At 39.9% G+C, this 22490-nt stretch overlaps 1 protein-coding gene across 1 annotated transcript; it reads right to left on the reverse strand.

Moving 5' to 3' along the window:
• Positions 1-1264: 1264 nt before the first annotated feature.
• LOC308514106 (small ubiquitin-related modifier 1-like) lies at positions 1265-2407 on the reverse strand. Its single transcript, XM_081084148.1, has one exon. The coding sequence runs from the start codon at positions 2341-2343 to the stop codon at positions 2038-2040; it is 306 nt and encodes a 101-aa protein (XP_080940274.1). The 5' UTR covers positions 2344-2407; the 3' UTR covers positions 1265-2037.
• Between the last annotated feature and the right edge of the window lie 20083 nt (positions 2408-22490).

Raw genomic sequence — 22490 nt, forward strand, 5'->3', positions numbered from 1 at the left:
ATAGAGAGTATGTTGTTCAGGAAGAATTTTTTTTCTCTGATGGAAGCAGTATCTATGAGGCTTGGCCATAGATTCCCTCTCACTCACAACACCTCAATTTTGAGTGCACATATTACTTTCCAGTCAGCCTCTGACCTGTTTCAGCACAGAGGAGCCTGTCCCCAGCATTACATATTCAGAGGGCACTACTGCCATCCCAGATCTAGCTTGATGGTCTTCAGAGTGCATCGCTGTAAATTCTTGTTGAGGACCTAAGATCCTGTCCAAGAATACAGGTCCAAAGAAGCAGTGTTAACAAGCCTTAAATGACACTGCCACCTTAGTAAAAGCTTTCTGGGGTAGCATGGAGCCAGCCTGTCCCTGTACTTTGGAAATATTTTCAGGTTGTAAAGATATAAAGCACAGATAAGCTTTATTTCTTCCACCAGCTCAATGCCAGAGAGAGCCCTTTGTGTCAGATAGGGACAGTGGAACCAAACACAGACTTCCAAATCAAAAACTGAGAATCTTTAGTTCCACGCCCTCTCCATGTTAAACATCCTCATTTTTAATGAATTGCCACAAAGTTTATTAATCTAATCACTGCTCCAACATGCAATAGGCAAAAGTCACACTGCCATGAAAATCCCCTATGTTGTCATAACTGGGTGGCTCAGTTAGTTGGAGCATCATCCAGTGCATGAAAAGGTTGCAGTTTCAATTCCTGGGCAGGGCACCTACCTAGGTTGCAGATTCCATCCCCAGTCAGGATGTGTAAAGGAGGCAACCCGTCAATTTTTCTCTCACATCGATGTTTCTCTCTCTCTCTCTCTCTCTCTCTCTCTCTCTCTCTCTCTCTCTCTCTCTCTCTTTCTCTCCCCCCCCCCCAATAAAAACATATCCTCAGGTGTGGATTATTTAAAATTCCTTCATCTCTCCATCTTGGTTTCTTTTTTTTTTTTTTCTTTTTTTTTTTTTTGACGTGCCCATTTATTCAACATGACTGGGGAAGTGTCATATATATGCACCATACAGAAATATCAAGTTTTAAAAACACACACAGAACACTGAGCATTTAAGAAGGTATTGTGGCCTTAATTAAATCCCTAATTCAGAAGGCACTTCAGTAACTTTCAGTGCTTCAAAGTCACAATCATCACTGTACAGTACTGAAGAAAAATTTATTTGTTCCATATACAAACAATAATTTCCAGTATTATGCAAGAAAATCTTGTTTCGGCCATATTTTTTCTTTCTATACAATAAAAATAAAATGGAACATTAATAAGATTTTTACAAACATTTTGTTTATTTTAATGAAGCTGGTACAGACAATGTCCATTTAAAACCCAAATCCCAGGCCAAAAAGTACAAATAAAATCAAAAAGAGCAGTGTTCTGTTGCACACACTTCTGCATGAATAACTTTATTAACTGCTAATGAAAATTAAAACTTTTCTGGGATCTTCTGACAAGATTTTCCTTTACTCTTAAAATGCTTTATCTTCAGTGAAGCCATCTTTGGAGTTAGTCTTTACTCTCACCTCATCTGTCATCTTGACTCCAACCTGATATTCCTCTTTCTTTTGGTCCAGACCTTCAGATTTTAAAAGCAGCTTCAAGCTGAGAAAAGGTCATTTTTCCACAGTTCAGTTCTCTGAAAAACTTCCACCTCCCACTGAAAGTCATAGTCCAGGAGTGAAGCAATCACACGCTAGAACTTCAGGGCCAATTAGAAGTCATTATGAACACTTGCATTGGTCGACCTTATTTATCACAAGCCTGAAAATGCACAGTCCTGAAAAAGGTGGCCTCCCTGTGCACACACGTCATATTTCAAAGGGAGAGGGCACTATGAGGAGGCTGACGTTTGATCACCAAAAATCAGCACAATGAAAACAAACAATAATGAATAATGGGCACGAGAATTCAAATTACCAGATGTTTTAAAGAGACGGGGGCATCAGTTTTCAATTCCATTTTAACACCACATTACAAAAGAACTATTTTTAAAAATAAAAAAGGATTGAGGGAAAAGAAAAGAAAATAAAAAGAGTATCTAAACCGTTGAATGACCCCCTGTTTGTTCCTGATAAACTTCAATCACATCTTCTTCCTCCATTCCCAGTTCTTTTGGAGTGTGATTATCAGCAATTCTCTGACCTTCAAAGAGAAACCTGAGTGAATTCATTGGAACTCCCTGTCTTTGACAGTATGATTCTTTGAGTTTCTTGAGATGTGTTGTCATTTTCACTTTGAAGTGAATCTCACTGCTATCCTGTCCAATGACTTTGAGTTTAAGGTATTCTCCTTCCTTCTTATCCCCCAAGTCCTCAGTTGAAGGTTTTGCCTCCTGGTCAGACATGGTGACGGCGCTTCCCCCGGGGTCTCCGCAGCGCAGCGGCCTCGGGCAGGCAGGACCTCGCTCCGGGTTTTTTCCATCTTGGTTTCTTATTCCTCCTGATTCTCAGGCCACTTTTTACTCCCTCCTGACAGTCTCTGTTATGGTGATCTACCTGGGTAAGCCAGTTTCTTCTAGATATTTCCAGTCAATCCAGTCCATAGCCCTGTCCATGAAGCAGTATCGCAAGCTCAGTGCTCTATTTCTGACCCTGCCAGAAGGTAGCAGGAGGGGGCAGGTGGGACAGTATTTATAAAGTCTACAGTACTGTACAGGCCTTCACATTCACTCACTGCTCACTCACTGACTCACTTCCAGTCCTGCAAATTTCACTCATGGTAAGTGCCCTGTACAGGTGTAGCATTTTTTATCTTTTATACCATATTTTCACAGTATCTTTTCTATTTTGGATATGTTCAGATAACAAATATTTACCATTGTGTTACAATTGCCTACAGTGTTCAGTACAGTCATATGCTGTACACGTTTGTAGTTAAGAAGCAATAGGCTATACCATCTACGTTTGTGTAAGCGCTACCTGTGATGTTCACACAATGACAAAATGGAATTTCTGAGAACGTATCCCCACTGTTAAGTGATGCATGATTGTATATGAATTTGGGCGGACACATTCAGAGCATAGCAGATTCCCTGATGCACATTAAATGTCTAAAGCGGCACAGACATAGGCATACTATTTTGTGAGTTAATGCTGACTATAATTTACTGCTAATAGGAATAGAGCTAAAATGTGGGTGACTGACAAGATCAGATCAACAAAACATGTATGTACTGTTGGCTTAGAAATGGATTTTTGAAGCGTGTTGATATTTAAATATGGGTGTTTCTAATATTCTGGCAATTTTGTTCAAACAAAATACTGATGCCAAACTGAAGATCCAATCCAAAAGGTGCTAAAATGTCTACTCTCCTCTTTGAGCCCGGTCAGTTCCTCTCTGCAATCCAGTTCATCCTGGGAATGAAGAGCCTGATCTTTACTGTCACTCACCACCAAGCAAACCTACCTTTTCTCCAGTGCTCCCTCAGATGGCTTCAATATGTGGGCTCCGTAAAAACCACTTAGTGAGATGCAACGTAATAAAGGGACAGCGTGAAAGGTTTACAAAACCTTTATCTACTTAAACACACCCCTGAAAAACAAATCAAGCAAAGTTTTACACCAGCTGTTAACAGATGTGACAGCAAGATGTGCTTACAGCAGTGACGTGGGATATCCATCAGAAGAAAACCATTTAATATCTGCAGTTAACTACTCTATCAGCCTCCTTGCCAGCTGCCCTCTCTCAGCCTTGGACAGTTGCTCTTAGATGCCTCTATGGCAAATGAAACAACAATATCTAATATTTCAAGCTGAACTTATAGCCTGTCTCTAGCAAGGGTATAAAATTCATGCCACTCGGTTTATGTTCTGAGTCCATTTGAGGATTCTTTTGTTCTATTTCCTTACTTTGCCTTTGCTTCATTTTTCTTCTTTTTTAGATTTTTATCTTTTTCTTTTGAGAGAGAGAGAGAGATTTGTTTTTCCACTTACTAATGCATTCATTGGTTGATTCTTCTCTGTGTCCTGACAGGGGATCAAAACTGCAACTTTGGTTAACCAACTAAGGACCCAGCCAGGGCTGTCTCATTTTTCTTATATCTAATTTTTACTTATTTTGATCTTGTAATATATGTGCCTTCATAAAGTACCTTTGTAAACTACTTTTTTATGATATGCATCTTTGCAAACTATCTTCATAATTCCTTTTAGGAACAAGATATATAAATAAATAAATAAATAAATAAACAAACAAACAAACAAACAAATTGCTTCTCTGTTCACTTTTCAAGATTCAGCATTCATCTTCCCCAACACATGAGTGTCACATAGATTTTTCAGCTTCCTCTCTGCCTACCCTACCCCTCCAAATACTGTATATGCAATTCCCTATCTTAGTACTATCTACCTTTCACTGCCGCAAATGTTACCTTGTTTAATCATCCTCCTCCCAACCTCTGCTCAGAAAAGTTAAATTATTTGTCTACGTACATTCAGAGTCTGTATTTGAACCCTAGTCTAATTGATTCAAAATCTTATGGTCTTGACACCATTCCACCCAACTCTCTGATATCTGTAGGTTTGGCATTTAACAGGATTGAAACACCATTGAGTCTTCACCAGCATATTTCCATTGCCACACTAGCTGGTATAAGCTTGGGCAACACCTCTTCAGCATGGCTCCTTGTCTCCATAAATCTTTTGACTCCAATTTTAAACTTTGTCCCATTATAGGCAGAACAAACACTGCCAAAATAAAATGTATCCTTGACATTCTTTGGAATATTCCATTTCCATTATCAGGATATTTTCTAACTTACCACTATCAGTTTAAACATAAAGAATGATTATCAAATTTTTTTACTCTAAACCTCAACTCTCAATTCTTTCCTGAGTTTTCAGATCTCTGTCATGTATCCTCTAATTACTAATTTCATTCTTATTCTAAACTCCAGATCCTACTCCCTAAAATGGATCTCCCTTCAACTATTCTATGTCTATCAGTGGAGTAATATCTCCCTCAACTCACCAGGTATAAACATCTTAGAGTCTTAGTTTATGTAGAGAAAATGGAATTATAAAGTTTAACGGTGACTCCTGCTTCAGAACATGTTTTCTCCGGGCTGGAACGGCTTAGTTGGTTGAAGCATGGTCCATGCACCAAAGGGATGCCGTTTAGATTCCCTGTCAGGGCAGGTACCTGGGTTGTGGGTTCAATCCCTGGTCAGGGCATATGAAGAAGGCAACTGGTTAACGTCTCTCTCTAAGCACGTCCTCAGGTAAAGATTTTAAAAACTTTTTTTAAACAAACATGTTTTAGACTAGTCACTTCAGCCACCTTCCTCCACATTAGTAAAAAGTTGACAATATTCATAACTTTATGAATATTATCATAAAAAGAACGGAGTACTGATACATACAACAAGGTGGGATGCACCTTGAAAACATTATGCTAAATGAAAGAAGCCAGACACAAAATGTCACAAATTATATGATCTCATTTTATAACATTTTTAGAATCAATAAATCCACAGACTGGTGGTTGTCAGAGGCAGGAAAAAAGGGGGAGGAACTGCTTTTAACAGGTAAGGAGTTTTATTTTGGAATGATGGGAATGTTTTAGAACCAACCAGATAGAGGTGATAGTTGTACAACATTGTGCATGTACTAAATGCCACTGAATTGTTCACTTTAAAATGGTTAATTTTATGCTATGTGAATTTCACCTCAATAAATTACTTTTTTTTTTAAACAGACTTCTAACAAATCTATCAGCTTTCAATATCTCCCTATTGCATTCCAATCTATCCCTTGCTGGCAGATTTATCTTCCTGGTATAACACTTTCATTAGGAATCCACTATGGTTTTCCTTTTTTTATCAAGGTTAAACTCATCTGCCTTCAATGATCAGGGTCCTCAAACTTATTTTCCATAAATACTACTACACATTAATGCTTGTCTCCTCAACAAATTTCAAATATGGCTCCTCAGGCTCATTTCTCAGGCCAGGAGTCTCAATGTCCACCTAAAATTATCTAATGACCATCTTTAAGCTTCTTTCATCTTGTTCTAGCTTCTCTATGCATCACTAATATCTCTCTTCTTTGAACTCTTTACCCATTTCAGACAGTTCTAAAGAATGTAGTACTTTCATTTGATATGTAAAGTTCAAATTACCTAACTAGATCATAAGTTCCTTTCAGGCAAAATATCATGTCAGAGACATCATTGATTCTCACACTGTCTACTTCACTTTTGGGAATACAAGAATAACTTAATAAATGCTTCATTGATTACTCATTAACTACTGCTCAGGAAATTCAATCATCTGTTTCTCCTACTCCTGCTAAGCTATAGTATACCCTTTGTTTGGGAAAATCCCCAACCTACTCTGTGAAGACTCTTTCACTTCCTTCATTTAGCAAGTAATAGTTTCTCTAGTTTAGGGGAAATTGACTATATGCCATCGAACAAAGAATCGCCATTAATACACACAGTCCCAGGAGTTATGGGGTACAATAACCATGGCAATTTACATTAGTCATCTTTTCTTCATAGGGAATTCCTAAAGCCACTTTTTTAATATTTTTCTGTAGAAAGAACAGCTAGTCATAAGTGGAAAGACAGATATCTACAGAACCAATGCTTAGGAAACACACTTCAATATATGCCCCTCAATTTGTTAAAAAAACAAACAAAACAAAAAAAATAAATCATTTTTGAAAACACTAAATCGTTTGTCCAACCGACTAGTCTTTTACAGCCCTGTTCACTCTCCTTTGTCCCATATATTTATCATGTGGCATAATGGGAAAAGCATTACTATGCTAAAGCATTTTTAAGAGGTTATGGTTGGGTAAAAAGGGGGACATATGGAAATCAGTTAAAACACAAGTTCAAATCATGAAGCTGGAGTAAGGAAAGTAATTTTGCCTCTAAACTAGGGGCATCTCAATGATTAATTTTTAATAAGCCCAATGAGAATAAAGACAAGGATAAAAGGTCTTCCAGTTTTAAGTAGCTTTCTTTTCTGAGAAGCAAGAGTGCTATGCTATATAACAAAGCTATAGAGCTGAAGTGGGAGCAAATTATAAACATATCAGCACCCAATAGACATAGCTCCAAACACAGAGGAAATCTGATAAGACAAATCAGCATAATCAAGAGATCCCAATTATTTCTAATAACAGAGATTTGCAATTTTTATGATATCACAATGACATCATTGTGCTTATATAATACATGCTGGTAAAGTCCATAAACTATGTTGTTTTATACATTTATATGTGTATTTTTCCGTGATTAAAGCTCTTTTTTACTGTATTTTTTATGTCATATTTTCATGAGCAATTCGAGCTTGGCTTCAGAACAAGATTTTTTCACCCACATGGGAAACCTTGCCAAACCTCCAAGGTTTTGCAATATTCTTTTGTAGTATTCATTCTATCAGAGAATCAAGAAAATATTAATTTTTTTCTAAAGAGAAAAGCATGCTTCCGTGCCAAACACCCAAGTTACAGTATGATATAATATTAACACATTCAGTATGTTCTCCAAAGACTTCAATGGAGATACCATGGTAGCTGTTAGCTTCAATGAGAGGTGTATGTGTGGAATTAAGGAGCTGAATGTGGCTCAGAGCCCTTAAGCCTTTTCATGAACAAATACATAATTTAAGATTCTTGCTATCTTTTTTCCTAGCCAGTTCATATGATCAATCACTTCATTTTTCACAACCCCAGGACTCCTAAGATGCAATGCTTCTTAGATATCCTGCAGTGGGACCTTTTATTCAACACAGAATATCTTTACCATGAAAAACCATACAGGTTTGAAAGCAGAGATGACCTGTTCTCAATTCAGGACATTAGCCCCAGGAACTACAAAGTGTCTTTATTTCTTGAGGTTTAAATACATTTAAAAGCCACCATGGCAGCAGTTTGAAGGAGAAGAAAGAGAAGAAAATAAAGAGGACTGTGGGAGAAAGAGAAGAAAAAAAATCAGAGAAGAAAGAATTTAGTCTCTAGGACACACGGAGGCTTGAGATAGCACACCCACGTTATGTTTCTCTCTAAAACCCCTGGGTCGAATGGCATTTATGGAAATCCTGACTCTGATGCGCCCTCTTGGAAAGCCAAAGTAACTTACAATTTAGAATTGTTTAAGTTTTAAATACCAGCAACATCAAACCAACTAGAAACTAGAAAAAATATAAAGAAAAAAAATGAGATTCATTGGAGAAAACCACAACCGACACCATGTGCAACGCAACTTAAACTCACCAAGGAAAGGATTATTCTCCCACAGTTTAGACTAACAAAGCCACATTCTAAAAGTTTCCCAGTCCTTTAATTAAAAGAAGCCCACTTGGATGATGGAAGTATGCCTATTCATAATGAGTCATTGCATGGCATATAATTTTAAGCCTGTAACTCATTATCAAGTTAAATCATATAGAATCTGGAATGCAATGATAGATGCTAAGGCTGGCAAAGGAATGAGGCCTCACACTAGTAACTAGTAGCTGTGGGGAGAGGGGGGAGGGGGGAGGGGTGTCCTCACCCCAACCATGAAATGAATATGCAGTATTGACAAATGAGGCCATATGGAGCATTCATTTTCTGAGGTTCCTTGTTCAGTCAAGACACAGTGGTTATTTGATCAAGCCATTATAGGTATTCCTGTTTTCCAATAAGGAAATCAAGATGAATAATGAAATTTTTCTCAAGGCCACACATAGAAACATGCAGTTTCCCTATAAAAACTGAGCTCAGTCTTGGATAGGAAAAAAATCACCCATTCATTGCAATACTCCTAGTGAACACATTCCACCAATTAGAGAATTAAGCAAGGATTGTCCATCCAGCCACTAAGTAACTTAGCCCTACATGTTCAGAGGGAAACCTTTCTCAAAAATGGAAGAGTGGGGAAGTTACTGAGTAGAGCATCAATGCTCCGGACTGGTAGTGCTAGACATGAAACTCCTTGTATAAGAATCAGTGGGGGAAATGGTGATAGAAGGAGACTTGACTTGGGGTGGTGAATACACAATACAATATACAGATGGTTATTATAGAATTGTACACCTGAAACCTATATAATTTTATTAACCAATGTCACCCCAATAAATTCAATGTAAAAATACTTTTCAAAAAAAGGAACCAGTGGGGAAACCTAAAAGAAATACAATTACATCTCTTCATGACAACTAGTATACTTTGAATTACTGCTTGACTGTCAATCACTTCTTAAGAGTTACACATTGTCCCAGGAAGGGATAGGATAGTGAGCATGACCAAGGGTAGACTAGCATCCTTCTTCATATAAAAATAGAGTCCAACCTGATACTATTTTATTTTTTTTATTTGTTTGAACATAGGAAATGTGTTTTATTTAATACTTCTCAGTAGTCAATAAATTTATAAAATAACAAGTAGATTATAAATTCTACTTGGTAGATGAGGGGAAAAATATAAGTTACTTTTCTTTGGTTATAATGTGAATCAATAGCAAACTCCGTGCCAATAAAATAGTATAAGTAGTTTTCATTCCACTCTTTTCAATGTCAAAATCATGGTCGTAATCTCTTAGCTATTAGGGTCAAACATATTGCTATAATAGTAGTTGCCTATAAAGTCAGTTTCCACAGTTCAGATTTTTATAAAGTACTCCATGGTTATAACATGAAGGTAAATAGAAAGACAATATGTAAAGAATCTACTAACCTCCATTTTAGGGGGCAGTTGGATAACCATTAACAAATATCTGTTGATTTGAATTCAAGATGGTGGATTTACACCAGTAAAAGTAGCTAAACAGATGTTCAGATGTAAGCTCAAAACAATAAAAAGAATTAGGGGGAAGATAAAGAGCATTAATGAATACAAGATTTTAACAGATTTCTAAGAGACAGCAGATGTGGCAATGGTAACCAATAAAACTAATTGGTTTCTTAAAGATGTTTAAGAATATGTTAAAATCATAAAATAAGAACAGGGTACTATGGAAAGTGAAAACTAAAAAATATGACAAAGATCTAAGAAGTTAAAATATAATCATTACCCTTATGATTCAGCAATTCCACTCATAGAATATATCTAAAAGAGGTGAAAATATATGTTTGCACTAAAATTTGTACTTGAAAGTTCATAGCAGTAATACTTTTTAAAAATAATGTAAACAAGTCAAATGCCCATCATCTGATGAATGGATAAACAAAATGTGATATGTCCATACAGTAGAATATTATTCAGCCAGAAATAGAAAGGAAGGACTGATATATGCTACTATGTGAATCAACCTTGAAAACATTATGCTACGTGAAAGAAGCCAGATACAAAAAGCCATATAATGTATGATTCCATTGATATGAAATATGTAGAAAGAGACATCCATAGAGACAGAAAGCAGATAAGTGTGTGCCAGGAGCTGAGGAGAGGGGAAAACATGAAGTGACCGCTAATGGGTACAGAGTTTCCTTTGAGGATGATGTAAATATTATAAAATTCCATAATTGTAATAGTTACAAAACTCTGTGAAGATACTAAAAGCCATTGAATGGAACATATTAAATGGGTGAACTTATAGTATGTGAATTATATATCCCAGTAAAGATTTAGACAGATCTAAAATCTTCAAGCAAATAATCAAGAGACTATTCCAGAGCTGAAGAATCAAAACCTGCCCTCACCTAAATATGTCATTGGGAAATTTCCAAACCCCAGGGAGAACTGGAAGTTTCTAAAATCTTATAAATTCTCACCTACAAAGGAATGAGTCAGCAGCAGCACTGGACACCAGAAGACAGTTGACCATTGCTTTCACTGCTCAGAGGGAAAATGATTTTTAACACAGAATTCTCTATCCAACCACACTACAAATCAAATATAAATTAGTGAGTACTAAGAAAATTTCCCTTTCATGCATCCTTGATTAGGAAGTTTCCTAAGGACCCACTCCCCCCAAAAATGTGGATGAAAACCAAGAAGTAAGAAGTTACGAGATTTAAAAAGAAGCAAATTCAACTAAGTAGAACAGAAGAGAGCAGTCCCAAAATGCCAGCTCTGTAACAACCTGTGAGGGAGCCATCCAGATCGCAAGCAAGAGGACAGAAGGCTCCTAGAAGGTATTTGAGAATACTCCCTTTATTCCAGGGACTACATACAATCTTTGAGAAAGAAAAATAACATTGGCATAGGATAAAGGTAGTTAAGGATGGAAGTTTTAAAAATTATCATCTCTCATAATGGGCATTTTCTATAAGAGAAAATCAATAGAAAATGTTAAAAATTAAAAAGAAATAAAGAATTACATTGTGTTCTCTACTGAAATGTAGGTAACCATCAGAAGAACTTAATTTTTTAAAACTTAAAAACAGTTAAAAATTACATGTGGCCAATCAGTGTGGTTCAGTGGTTGAGCATCAAACTGTGAACCAGGAAGTCACTGTTCAATTCGAGATTACGCACATGCCGGGTTGTGAGCTCAGTCCCCAGCAGGGGGCATGCAGGAAACAGCCAATCAATGATTCTCTCTCATCATTGATTTATTTTTTTATCTCTCCCTCTCCCTTATTCTCTGAAATCAATAAAAATATTTTTTAAAAGAAATTAAATGTGGTTTCCTCTAATAAGCAAGATTAGTGGTAGAAAAAAAGTGGAAAATGGGCTATTATCTTATTATTACCAACCTTTCAATAGAATTTTATTAACTATCATTATGTATTATTTTGTTATAATTTTTTAAACATTGAAAAATAAAATATATTCACTTACTGACCACTTACCACACGTGAAGTACTATGTTAAGGTAGAAAGGGAAATATAAAGATGAATAATTTAGTTTCCATGGAATAAAACCAAATATACACACCAACTATGGGATTTGATAAATTGAAATAAATATTATGAGATATCACTTCTCTCCCAAAAAAAGGTGCAGTGAGTGATTAATTCTGCCTAAAAATAAAGCAAAGTTGTATAAAAGTGGCAGCATTTGAACTAAACCCTAAGTATTGGTAGGATTTTGATGGATGGAGAAAGGAAAAAGTGTATTCCAGTTTGTCCTAAAATACATTCCACAAAAGGACAATCATTTTTAGATATTCCTAACCAAAAGCCAATTACACCTTCCAGGAAAGAGCTGTTATTTTTGAAATACTCATCTGAAGAGGAGAAGAAATATTCAGAGTATTTCATGCTAAGCTCAGACTTACCTGCACCAGAAAATATTTTCTGAGCTTATGAGTCACTTAGTTGCTTAAAGAATAAAATCCAGAGAGAAACAAGATTGTTGTGTGTCAGTGACCATGAAGATTAAATTCATTTACCTAGAACAGTTTCTGTTGACTTAAATATGCTTTAAGTTGACTTCTCTAATTCTGTAGGAAAAATAACAGGGCTTGTTTCATGGAAAATGTTCACACTGAATCACAGTCTAAGCGTTTTTTTTTCTTTTTATTTATTTTTTACTAGAGGCCCGGTCACAAAAATTTGTGCACTCGGGGAGGAAGGAGTTCCCTCAGCCCAGCCTGTGCCCTCTCGCAGTCTGGGACCCCTCGGGAGATAACGCCCTGCTGGCTTAGGCCTGCTCCTGGGTGGCAGAGGGCAGGCCCAATCCCTAGGTGCAGCCCCTTGTCGGGCTCAGAGCAGGGCCGATTGGGGAGTTGGGGCGCTGCCCCCTGTCATGCACAGAGCAGGGCAGATTGGGAGGTTGCAATGCCACCCTCAGTCACGCTCAGGGTAGGGCCGATTGGGGGGTTGGGGCACCGCCCTCTGTCACACTCAAGGCAGGGTCGATGGGGAGGTGGCGGCGCCACCCCCTGTCACGCACAGAGCAGGGCCCATCAGGGGGTTGGGGAGCTCCCCCCTGTCACACACAGAGCAGGGCCGATCAGGGGGTTGAGGAGCTCCCCCCTGTCACGCACAGAGTAGGGCCGATCAGGGGGTTGGAGCGCCGCCACTCTCACACACAGAGCAGGGCCCGTCGGGGGGTGGGGGGGTTGGGGTGCCACACCCTGTCACACACAGAGCAGGGCCAATCAGGGAGTTGGGAACTGCACCCTGTCACACACAGAGCCACAGGGCAATCAGGGGGCTGGGGAGCTCCCCCCTATCAGGCACAGAGCAGGGCTGATAAGGGGGTTGGGGCGCCTTCCCCTGTCACGAACAGAGCAGGGTGGATAGGGAGGTTGTGGCCCCGCCCCCTGTCACACACAGAGCCGCAGGGCGATCAGGGGGTTTGGGCGCTGCCACCTGTCACGCTGATCCCGGTGCCGGGAGGCCTCACGGCTCCACTGATCCCGGTGCTGGGAGGCATATTACCCTTTTACTATATAGGGTAGAGGCCTGGTGCACGGGTGGGTGCCAGCTGATTTGCCCTGAAGGGTGTCCTGGATCAGGGTGGGGGTCCCCACTGGGGTGCCTGGCCAGCCTGGATGAGGGGATGATGGCTGTTTGCAGCTGGTCACACAGCCTTCAGGGTGCGGGTCCCCACTGGGGTGCCTGGCCAGTCTGGGTGAGGGGCTGAGGGCTGTTTCCAGGCTGGGGGTGACTGAAGCTCCCAACCACTCCTTTTTTTCTTTTTCTTTTTTTTTTATTCTAGGCCAGCTTTAGCTTTGAGGCTTGGCTCCAGCTCTTAGGCCTCCACTGCTGAAAGTAGGTTTCTGGACTTTGCTTACAATGTTGCTATCCTGCTGGCTGAAGCCCGGCGGACTAAAGCAGGTTTCTGGGGTTTTGTTTAGCTTCTATATTTGTTACATAGTTGCTTAGAGTTGCAGCTCAGAGGCCTGCAGCTGCAGGCGGGGAACGTTGGTTTCCTCCGTCACTTAGGCAACCAAGCCTCATGTTAGTTTCAAGCTGCCTGGCTGCTGGCCGCCATCTTGGCTGGCAGTTAATTTGCATATCTCGCTGATTAGCCAATGGGAAGGGTAGCAGTCGTACACCAATTACCATGTTTCTCTTTTATTAGATAGGATTAGTGCATATTTTGGTCATTTTTAACTCCAAATACATATTTATTGAAGACTTAGATTTATGATCAAATATATTGCTATCTGTGCCAACAAAATGATTTAAGTATTTTATTTATCATTGATTTTTTAAAAGAAATTAGTTTTTTTTTCCAAACCAAGTCAGTTTGGAGTCAAAATATGTGATCTTTACTAAAACTTAATGAGATTTGCTATGAAGTCATATGAAAAAAAAAGAGATCACAAGAGAACTTTTTTATTAAAACAGTTTATTTTTGTTGTCAAATATTTTTAAAGTAATTATTCTTCTTTTTAACACCAGTGAGCTTTTTTATTACTTAAATAAACTTAAAAAAAATTGCCATGAGGATGAGAGGGGAACTTTGAATATTTTAAAAGCTTAAAGAACAGATTTAAAGTTGATGATTTTTTAAAATAACTATAAAGTTTTTATTAAAATCTCCTGTCTCCTGTTTATTCTTCCACTTTACCTGCTTAATCTCAACTGCTTTCACATATCAACCTCATTTACTCAGGCAGAGATAAGGCTAGTGGGAAAGGAAAAATGTACCTTAATGTTTCAAGTTGACAAATACTTACTGAGTGCCTATTTCTTACAAAGAACTATGCTAGGTACTCTGGAGAATACAAAAGTAGTGTGATACCTGATCTCTGTCCTCAGTCTTCTATAGAGAGATTAAATGAACATGAAATTGCAAAACAATGCACTATAAGAATAAGTGCCCATGGGAGGGGCACAGGCAGCAACTCAGAGTTTCAGAGAAGGAAGCACTTAGAATGAGCTGAAGTGGAGTGAACTGATGGTCTCCAAGTATGATGTGGGCTGAGTGAAAGAGTTGGGTGGCCAGTCAGTGTGGTTCAGTGATTGAGTGTCGACCTATGAACCAGGAGTTTACGGTTGGATTCCCGGTCAGGGCACATGCCCATGTTTTGGGATCAATCCCCAGTGGAGGGCATACAAGAGGCAACTGATCAATGATTCTCTCTCATCATTAATGTTTCTGTCTCTCTCCCTCTCTCTTTCTCTCCTCCTCTCTCTCTCTCTCCCCTTCTCCCTTCCTCTCTGAAATCAATAAAAATATTTTAAGCAGCGCCCAAGGACCTCTACATGCTGCCCATGGACCTAAAGCCCAGCAGAGCCACCCTAGGGTTGTGCCTGAACTGAAAAGGGAGATTGCAGTCACAGTATTTTTTTCCCCTGTATGTTTGGCCTGCTTTTTTGTGAGGGACTTCCCTCATAGCTCTGGTGGATCCTTGGCTGTCTATTCATGAGTGTTCCACATACATATTCAAGGCTAGTCTTCTGGTGGGCCTCTTGGCCTTTTATCAGGATTTTTGGAGAGAGCAAGGAACAACTCTTGCATATATTTCATCAGGTTTAATGGAATAAAAAAAAGGCAGAGGGAGATTTGAAACAGACACACAGGAAAGGAGGCCATGGGATGAAGGAGGCAGAGATTGGAACGATGCAACCACAAGCCAAGGAATGCCAGGAGTCCCAGAAGCTGGCAGAGGCAAGAAAGGATTTCCCCCCAAGTCTTCAGAGGCATCTTGGCTCTGCAACAACTGCATTTCAGACTTCTGGCTTCCAGGACTGCAAGAGAATAAATTCCTGTCTTTTAAGCCCCCACCCCCACCCCCAAAATATACCTATACTAATGAAAGGGTAATATGCTAATTAGACCAGATAGATCGGATAGACCAGATGTCTTCCAGAGATCATTCTGCACATTCTTCCTGACAAAGCCGGGGTGTGGCCAGCCTGCAAACTGCCCACGGCCTCTCACCCAGGATGGCCCCTACCCCCAGTGGGGACCCCCACCCTGATCGGGGGCGTGGCTGGCCTGCAAACCCCAAGGCCCCTTGCCTGGTTGGCCCCATCCCCCAGCGGGGACCCCCCACCCCAATCTGGGGCCCCCTTCAGGGCATGCCACCCAGCCCCCACCCATACACTAGGCCTCTATCCTATAAATAAAAGGTTAATATGCAAATTGACCCTCAAGGCAGAACAACCAGAATGACCGCTGGACCAATCCCTATGAGGTGCACTGACCACCTCTTGGTCCCTTTCCCCGGCCGACAGGCTCCAATCACCCAATGGCCACCTGTGGTGGGGGTGGAGCTGGCAAGTGGGCAGGAACAGCCTACCTCTCGGTCCCTTCCCCCAGCCATCAGGCACCGATCACCCAATGGCAAACAAGGAACCGGGGGGGGGGGGCGGCTGTGGGCAGCTGGGGACGATGGCCCTGACCACAAGCCAGGCCTAGGGACCATACTTGCACACAAATTTCATGCGCTGGGCCTCTACTATGTTTATATGTGTGTTTTTGTAATCTTTGCCCTAGCCAGTTTGGCGCAGGGTATAGAGCATCAGAGCATTGGCCCACGGACTGAAAAGTCCCAGGTTCCACCTCGGTTGCAGGCTGATCCCAGGTCCTGGTCGAGATGCCTGTGGGAAGCAACCAATCAATATTTTTCTCTCTATGTCTCTCCCCCTCCCTGCCACTCTCTCTAAAAAGTCAATGGAAAAATATCCTCCGGTGAGGATTAACAAAAAATAAATAGAAACTTAAAAAATAATAAAGGGTTGGCTGGGTAGAGAAGAGAAGCAAACTCAGGCCACACAAAGACGACGTGAGCACAGTTGCAGACAGGGAGGAATATATTGTATTTGAAGTTCTAACTTGACCAAACTGAGGCAAACTCTCAGGAAAGAGAGAGATACATTCGGAGTGTTAGAAGCCAATTTGTAAGCAATCTTCAAAGTATTATGTTGGCAATAGGAAAGCACTGAAATGTGAGATGGAGAATGACATAGCAAAATCAGCTTTTGAGTAGAGTAATACTGCAACCTAGTACAGAGTAAACATTAGGAGAAGTATAAGACAGAATCACATTCATCTTTCTGAAGGCGAGGTGATGAGAATCTAAATTATGGTGGCAGAAAAAAAATAGAAAAGAAAGAGCAAATATGAACAAAAAAAATCAAAGAATGAATTAACAGGATTTGTTTGTTGACTAATATAAGACAGACTTGGGTATATATCCTATATAATAAAGAGGTAATATGCAAATTAATGCTCACGCCCTCATAAGATGGCTGCCTATGACCAGGCCAGCAGGGGGGTTAGTGAGGGACGACCAAACAACTGAACAAGCAGGCTGTGTGGGGCGACCAGGCTGGCAGCGGGGGGCAGTAGAGGCAACCAGGCTGGCGGGGCGGGGGCGGGGGGGGGGGTGCAGTTGGGGGCAACCAAGCCAGCAGGGGGGGCAGTTACGGATGATCAGGCTGGCACGCAGAGGCAGTGAGGAGCGATCAGGCCAGGGGAGGGGGGGGCGGGGCGGGGGGGGTGACAGTTAGGGGCGACCAGGTAGGCAGGCAGGTGAGTGATTAGGAGCCAGCGGTCCAGGACTGTGAGAGGGATCCCAGATTGGAGAGGGTACAGGCTGGGCTGAAGGGACACAGCCCCCCCCCCCCCCCCCCGCCCCCCGTGCACGAATTTCGTGCATCAGGCCTCTAGTGTAAATATAACTGTAAACTTCCAATCTCAATATGTCTAAAACTGAGTTCAGAATCTCCCCCCACCCAAACCTGTTCTTCCTTCAGGTTCTTTATCTCAGTAAATAGTATCTTCATCCCGTTGCCCAAACCAGAAAACTAGATAAAAGATGGTGCCAATCCTTCACTCTTTCCTATTCCCATTCCCATCTCCAAACAAGCACCAAGTCCTAATATTCCTCTGTTATTTCTCAAATCTACCCTATTTCCTGCTATTCTTTCCCTGGTCCAGGCCACCATCAGCTCTTTATCACAAGACTCCCAAACAGTCTCTCTGTCATTCATCCCCATGTTCCCCATTACATTCTTAAAACAGAAGCCTGAATTAACTTTCTAAAATGTAAATCTGATCTAATAATAGCAATATTTTAATTTAACCTATTCACATAAGCGTATTAAATATAGCTTCTTTATTTTCTTTAATTTTCTTCCTATAAAGTAATAGAAGAGTAGGAGATACGCAAACTTGCCAATTGACAGCATTTTTATTTCTTCTGTTTTAAATCTCTTTCATGTAGTTCAAACTTCCCTGGAATTTTGTTCTAATTGGCAGGCGTCTTCTCTTTTGTCTCTTCAATAGCACTATCTTATAGCCTCTAGGAATCTTCTCTTCAGATGAGATTCCCCCTGGTAATAGTTCTTCAATAGGAGTTCCCTCTCCACTCCTCAATCCACTAAATCCATTTATTCTTTTTGTTGTGGTGGCTGTGGTGGTTGTTGAGAGTATTACAGATGTCCGCCCCTGTTTTCCCTCATTGCCCCCCTCCACCCAGCTCCTGCCCTACCCCAGGCCTTCACTGCATTATTGTCTATGTCCATGGGCAATGCATATACGCAGTCTTTTCTTTGTGTAAAACTGGGCCTATTTGGAAATAGCAAAGTCTAGTCTGTACCTGTCCATGTTCAAGTTATGTAACTGGGGGTGTATTTGTAACCAGTGAACACAGTCCATCAGCCGCTGTAAAGGCTCTGAAATGGCACCTGGGGGCAACAGTAAGGTGCCTTGTAGAATTTTTTTAAAAGAACATTAAGATTATCCTGTGAATGCTAAAAAATTTTTGCCTCCCAGATTTTTCCTTTTTTTTCTGATAAAACTATTCCATTTATGGCAAAACTAAATCCTATATTTAAAAATCACACATATGGAGGCACAGTCGTTATTAATTTTTTCTCTCCATCACTCTCTTCCCCTCCTCCTTACATTAACAGACACTACTAACTTTATAAAAGGGTTTTATGGAACTCCGATTGGAGTCTTTTCTTTTCCTGGACACAGCAATTGGTCCAGGGAGATCACATGAACCAAACAGCACCACTGAGAATCCTCCTCGTATTTCTTTGCTGAGGATGCCAAAAAAAGAATTTCTTGTTTCTCAAGTCACTAAATCAAAGGTTGCCTGTAGACAGGTCTACTTCTCCCCCATTTGCTTCACCACGAAGAGAGCAAATATGGGGCAGACTTCAGAGGGAAGCAGAGACGAGGTAGACAAATCGGGAGCCCTGACATCATTCAGGTCTCTAGTCCGAATCATTGCTAAGGTCGGTGAGACCCTTGCCCTTTCGATTACATTTCCTTTTGTCATGTAAGCTGATGTGGGCTTATATCAGTACAACCAAGAGTCCTGACAATTCAGGAGGAAAGTGAGGACATGCAAATTCAGAATTCTGATAATAACCATGGACTTTGGAATCAGACAGACCAGGGTTCAAATTTTAACTCTTTCACTCATTATCATGTAACCTTGGATAAATTACTTAATTCTCACATTTCTCAAGTCTCAAATGGGAAGAAATAACACTTACTTTAGTTTGTGGGGATTCCTTGATAGAATATATATGTCAGTCGATAACACCAACAAACGTCCAATAAAGATTTGTTTTTAATGTTGTCATTATTATTATCATTAGTGTCATGATCTAAGACAGTAAAGTTGCTTTCAAGCCATAACAAGGCCTGACCATAAGCTTAGATATTAATATATTATTATATTTACTAGAAGGTGGTTTAATCAGAGAGCTATACAATTGTGAATATACAAAACAGTTTATTCTTGTATTATTATTTCTTAATGATTGTATTATTTTCCATATGAACAACTATAAGCCTACTTCCGCCCCACCCTGTACTTTGGCTGGTCCCAGGGAGGACAATGTAAACACGGAGTCCTCTTGGAAGATAAACGCATCTGAATTGGTCTCAGGGAGTGCCACTAATCCTTTGGCTCACAGAAACTACTCCCTTACTTTGATTCCATATTAACCAAAGTGTCTTTTGATATGGTCCACTGGACAATATCTCTAAGAGAGATCAGTGAGGGCTAATAAAACTGGAATCCCTTCTGCAGCTGCTTTTGCAGCTGGTTTTCAAGGATGTCCTTTCTCGTTGGCTGCTTGCCCCCAAGGAAGATGATGTCCAGTGTGTAGCCTCTGAGGCTGGATTGCTTACAAGGGCCAGGCCAGTAATGTAAATGAGAAGCAGGCTGGGTGGGAGACAGGTGAGGGGGACTTATGGATACACAAAAAGCATGCCTTATCTTCTCATTTCCAGCCAATCGTTGCATATGAAAATGCAGAGCCATTATTGACAGATTGCCTAGTTTTGAAAAGAACTTGGAAATGTGGATTAATAAAATAAATAATGATAAAAATCTACTTATAGAAGAAGGCTACTTTTATAAAATTTTAATGATATATAGGCCAGACAATAACCACTAGATTTAGCCGACAGGTACTGGTTTGAATATAATACTCTGAATACGGACAACCTTAGTCAATAATTTCACTGCCACATCTCTTTCACTTGCTATTTCTCTACTACTAGGTAAGCATATGTCCCTTTGAGACTCCCTAGGTAAAATTTTATTATAGATTGCCTAGGGAAGGACCACGTGATGCAGATGGGTATTTAATAAGAACTCTTAATAATTTTAAATATCAATTTGAAGTAGAGGTAAGCCTCCACTATCTTGCAAACTCCACCAAAATTACACCAAAGGACAAGAATATGGGAGATATGATGACAGCTACTAAACTTTAGAAACAAAAAAAACAAAAAGATTAGTGGTAGATGACCTAGCAGATCTCAGAAAGCAAGCGGTAGGGAAAGCCAATAATTAGATTATACCAACCCTTGGAAACTAACAACAGTGAGTAATCTAAAACTGGGGGGTGAAAGTAGGGCTAAAAACCAAGAGGACTGGTTGGAAGTGTGATTGAGCAGCAATTAAAATTCTCCTACTCCTATCCTCCTGCAGAAGAAAACTAAAGGCTCTCTGGAGATAGTAGGGAGAAGATCTATGAATCAGAGGACACCAAGTAAGTCAAGGGCACTGGGACCATTCTGGAAATGAAAGGATTAAGTGGAAGTGTGCAAACTAAGTGTTGGGAAATTGAGCATTCTTCAGGCTTAGATAAAAGAATTGAAGGTGCTAACACTACCGGTTCTCCGATAAAATGTCCAGTGAATCAGACAGCTGGCAAGGCCCACTGCCAGGCTAAGAAACTCCAAACAACTTTTGGGCCCCACTCTTAAATATGAGAAGACAACCAAGGATCACCAGACATTTGATAAGATATCTAATATAAAAGACAGCATGAGGGAAAGAAACAATGCAAAGGAAACAGAGACAACAAAATGAGAAAAACTTTACCAAAACGTACCATTAGCATCCTCGCAGAGGTAGATTACAAAATTCAAAAAAGGTTTTTGAAATTTAAAAAAATATAGCAGAAATGAAAAACTCAATAGAAGAGTGAAAGATCACATTGAGAAAATATCCCTGAAAGACAAGCAAAGTGATGGTGATGGAAAATTGGAAGACTGTGTCCAAATTAGAGGATTCATTCAGTAACTTCGTTGTCCAAATAATGAAAGTTCCAGAACAAAAGAACAGAGAAAATGGATGAAAATAAAATCAGCAATAAAATAATTTAAGAAAATTATCTAGAACTAAAAGGCATGAGTTTCCTGATTAGACAGTTCTCTGAGTATCCAGCCCAATGGTAAAATTACAGAACACATGGCCTCAGAAAAGTTCATCCTACAATTTTCCAGAGAGAAAAAGACAGGTTGCATATAAAAGACTAAAGATCAGAATGACATGCCTAGCTAAAACACTGGAGAAAGCAGAACACATACATTCAAAATTCTGCAGAAAAATGATTCCCAGTCTCAAAATCCATTCACAAGAAAACCACTAACTGCATGTGGAGTTTAAGATAAAGACATATTCAGACACGTGAAGTGTCAGACTACTTGTCTGCCTTGCACTGATGTACAGAAAGCAAGTGAAGGAAATGCTCTGAATAAATGAGGAAACAAAATGAGTCAATGTAAAGCCTGGTATCCACAGAAAAAGAAAACAAAGGAATCCCAAAAATATTTGGATTGGAATGCCATAAATTTCCAAAACATCGGAGGAAAATAAAACTTTCATAGGAAAGGGAAAGTACCAATAATATACTACATGGCTTACTCTGTTTAATTTGTATGCAATGTATCATATTATTTGCAATATATTATGTATTATGTAATTGCATTACGTGAAGACTGAATTTTAATCTAACCAAAATAACAACATAACTCTATTTAAAAGAGAGAAGGCAGGGAAACATGGGTGAATATAGCAGGGGGTGGAAAGTATGTGTGAAGAGCTAAATCCTCATCTTTCACTAGATGATTCCTAAAATTTTAACAAAAGAGAGTGACAGACAAGAATATAAATGTGTATGAGGTACCACCTCGCATCTGTCAGAATGGCTATCATCAACAAATCAACAAATGACAAGTGCTGGAGAGGATGCAGAGAAAAAGGAACCCTGGTGCACTCCTGGTGGGAATGCAGACTGGTGCAGCCATTGTGGAGAACAGTATGGCGTTTCCTCAAAAATTTAAAAATGGAACTCCCATTTGACCCAGTAATACCACTTCTAGGAATATATCCCAAGAAACCAGAAGCACCAATCAGAAAGGATATATGCACCCGTATGTTCCAATTCACCA

Source organism: Myotis nattereri (genome assembly GCF_964212035.1).
Source record: "Myotis nattereri genome assembly, chromosome: 2".
Classification (NCBI taxonomy): Eukaryota; Metazoa; Chordata; class Mammalia; order Chiroptera; family Vespertilionidae; genus Myotis; species Myotis nattereri.

Excerpts from the sequence above, each read along its gene's own strand:
- LOC308514106 (XM_081084148.1), bottom strand. The coding sequence starts at position 2,343 with ATGTCTGACCAGGAGGCAAAACCTTCAACTGAGGACTTGGGGGATAAG.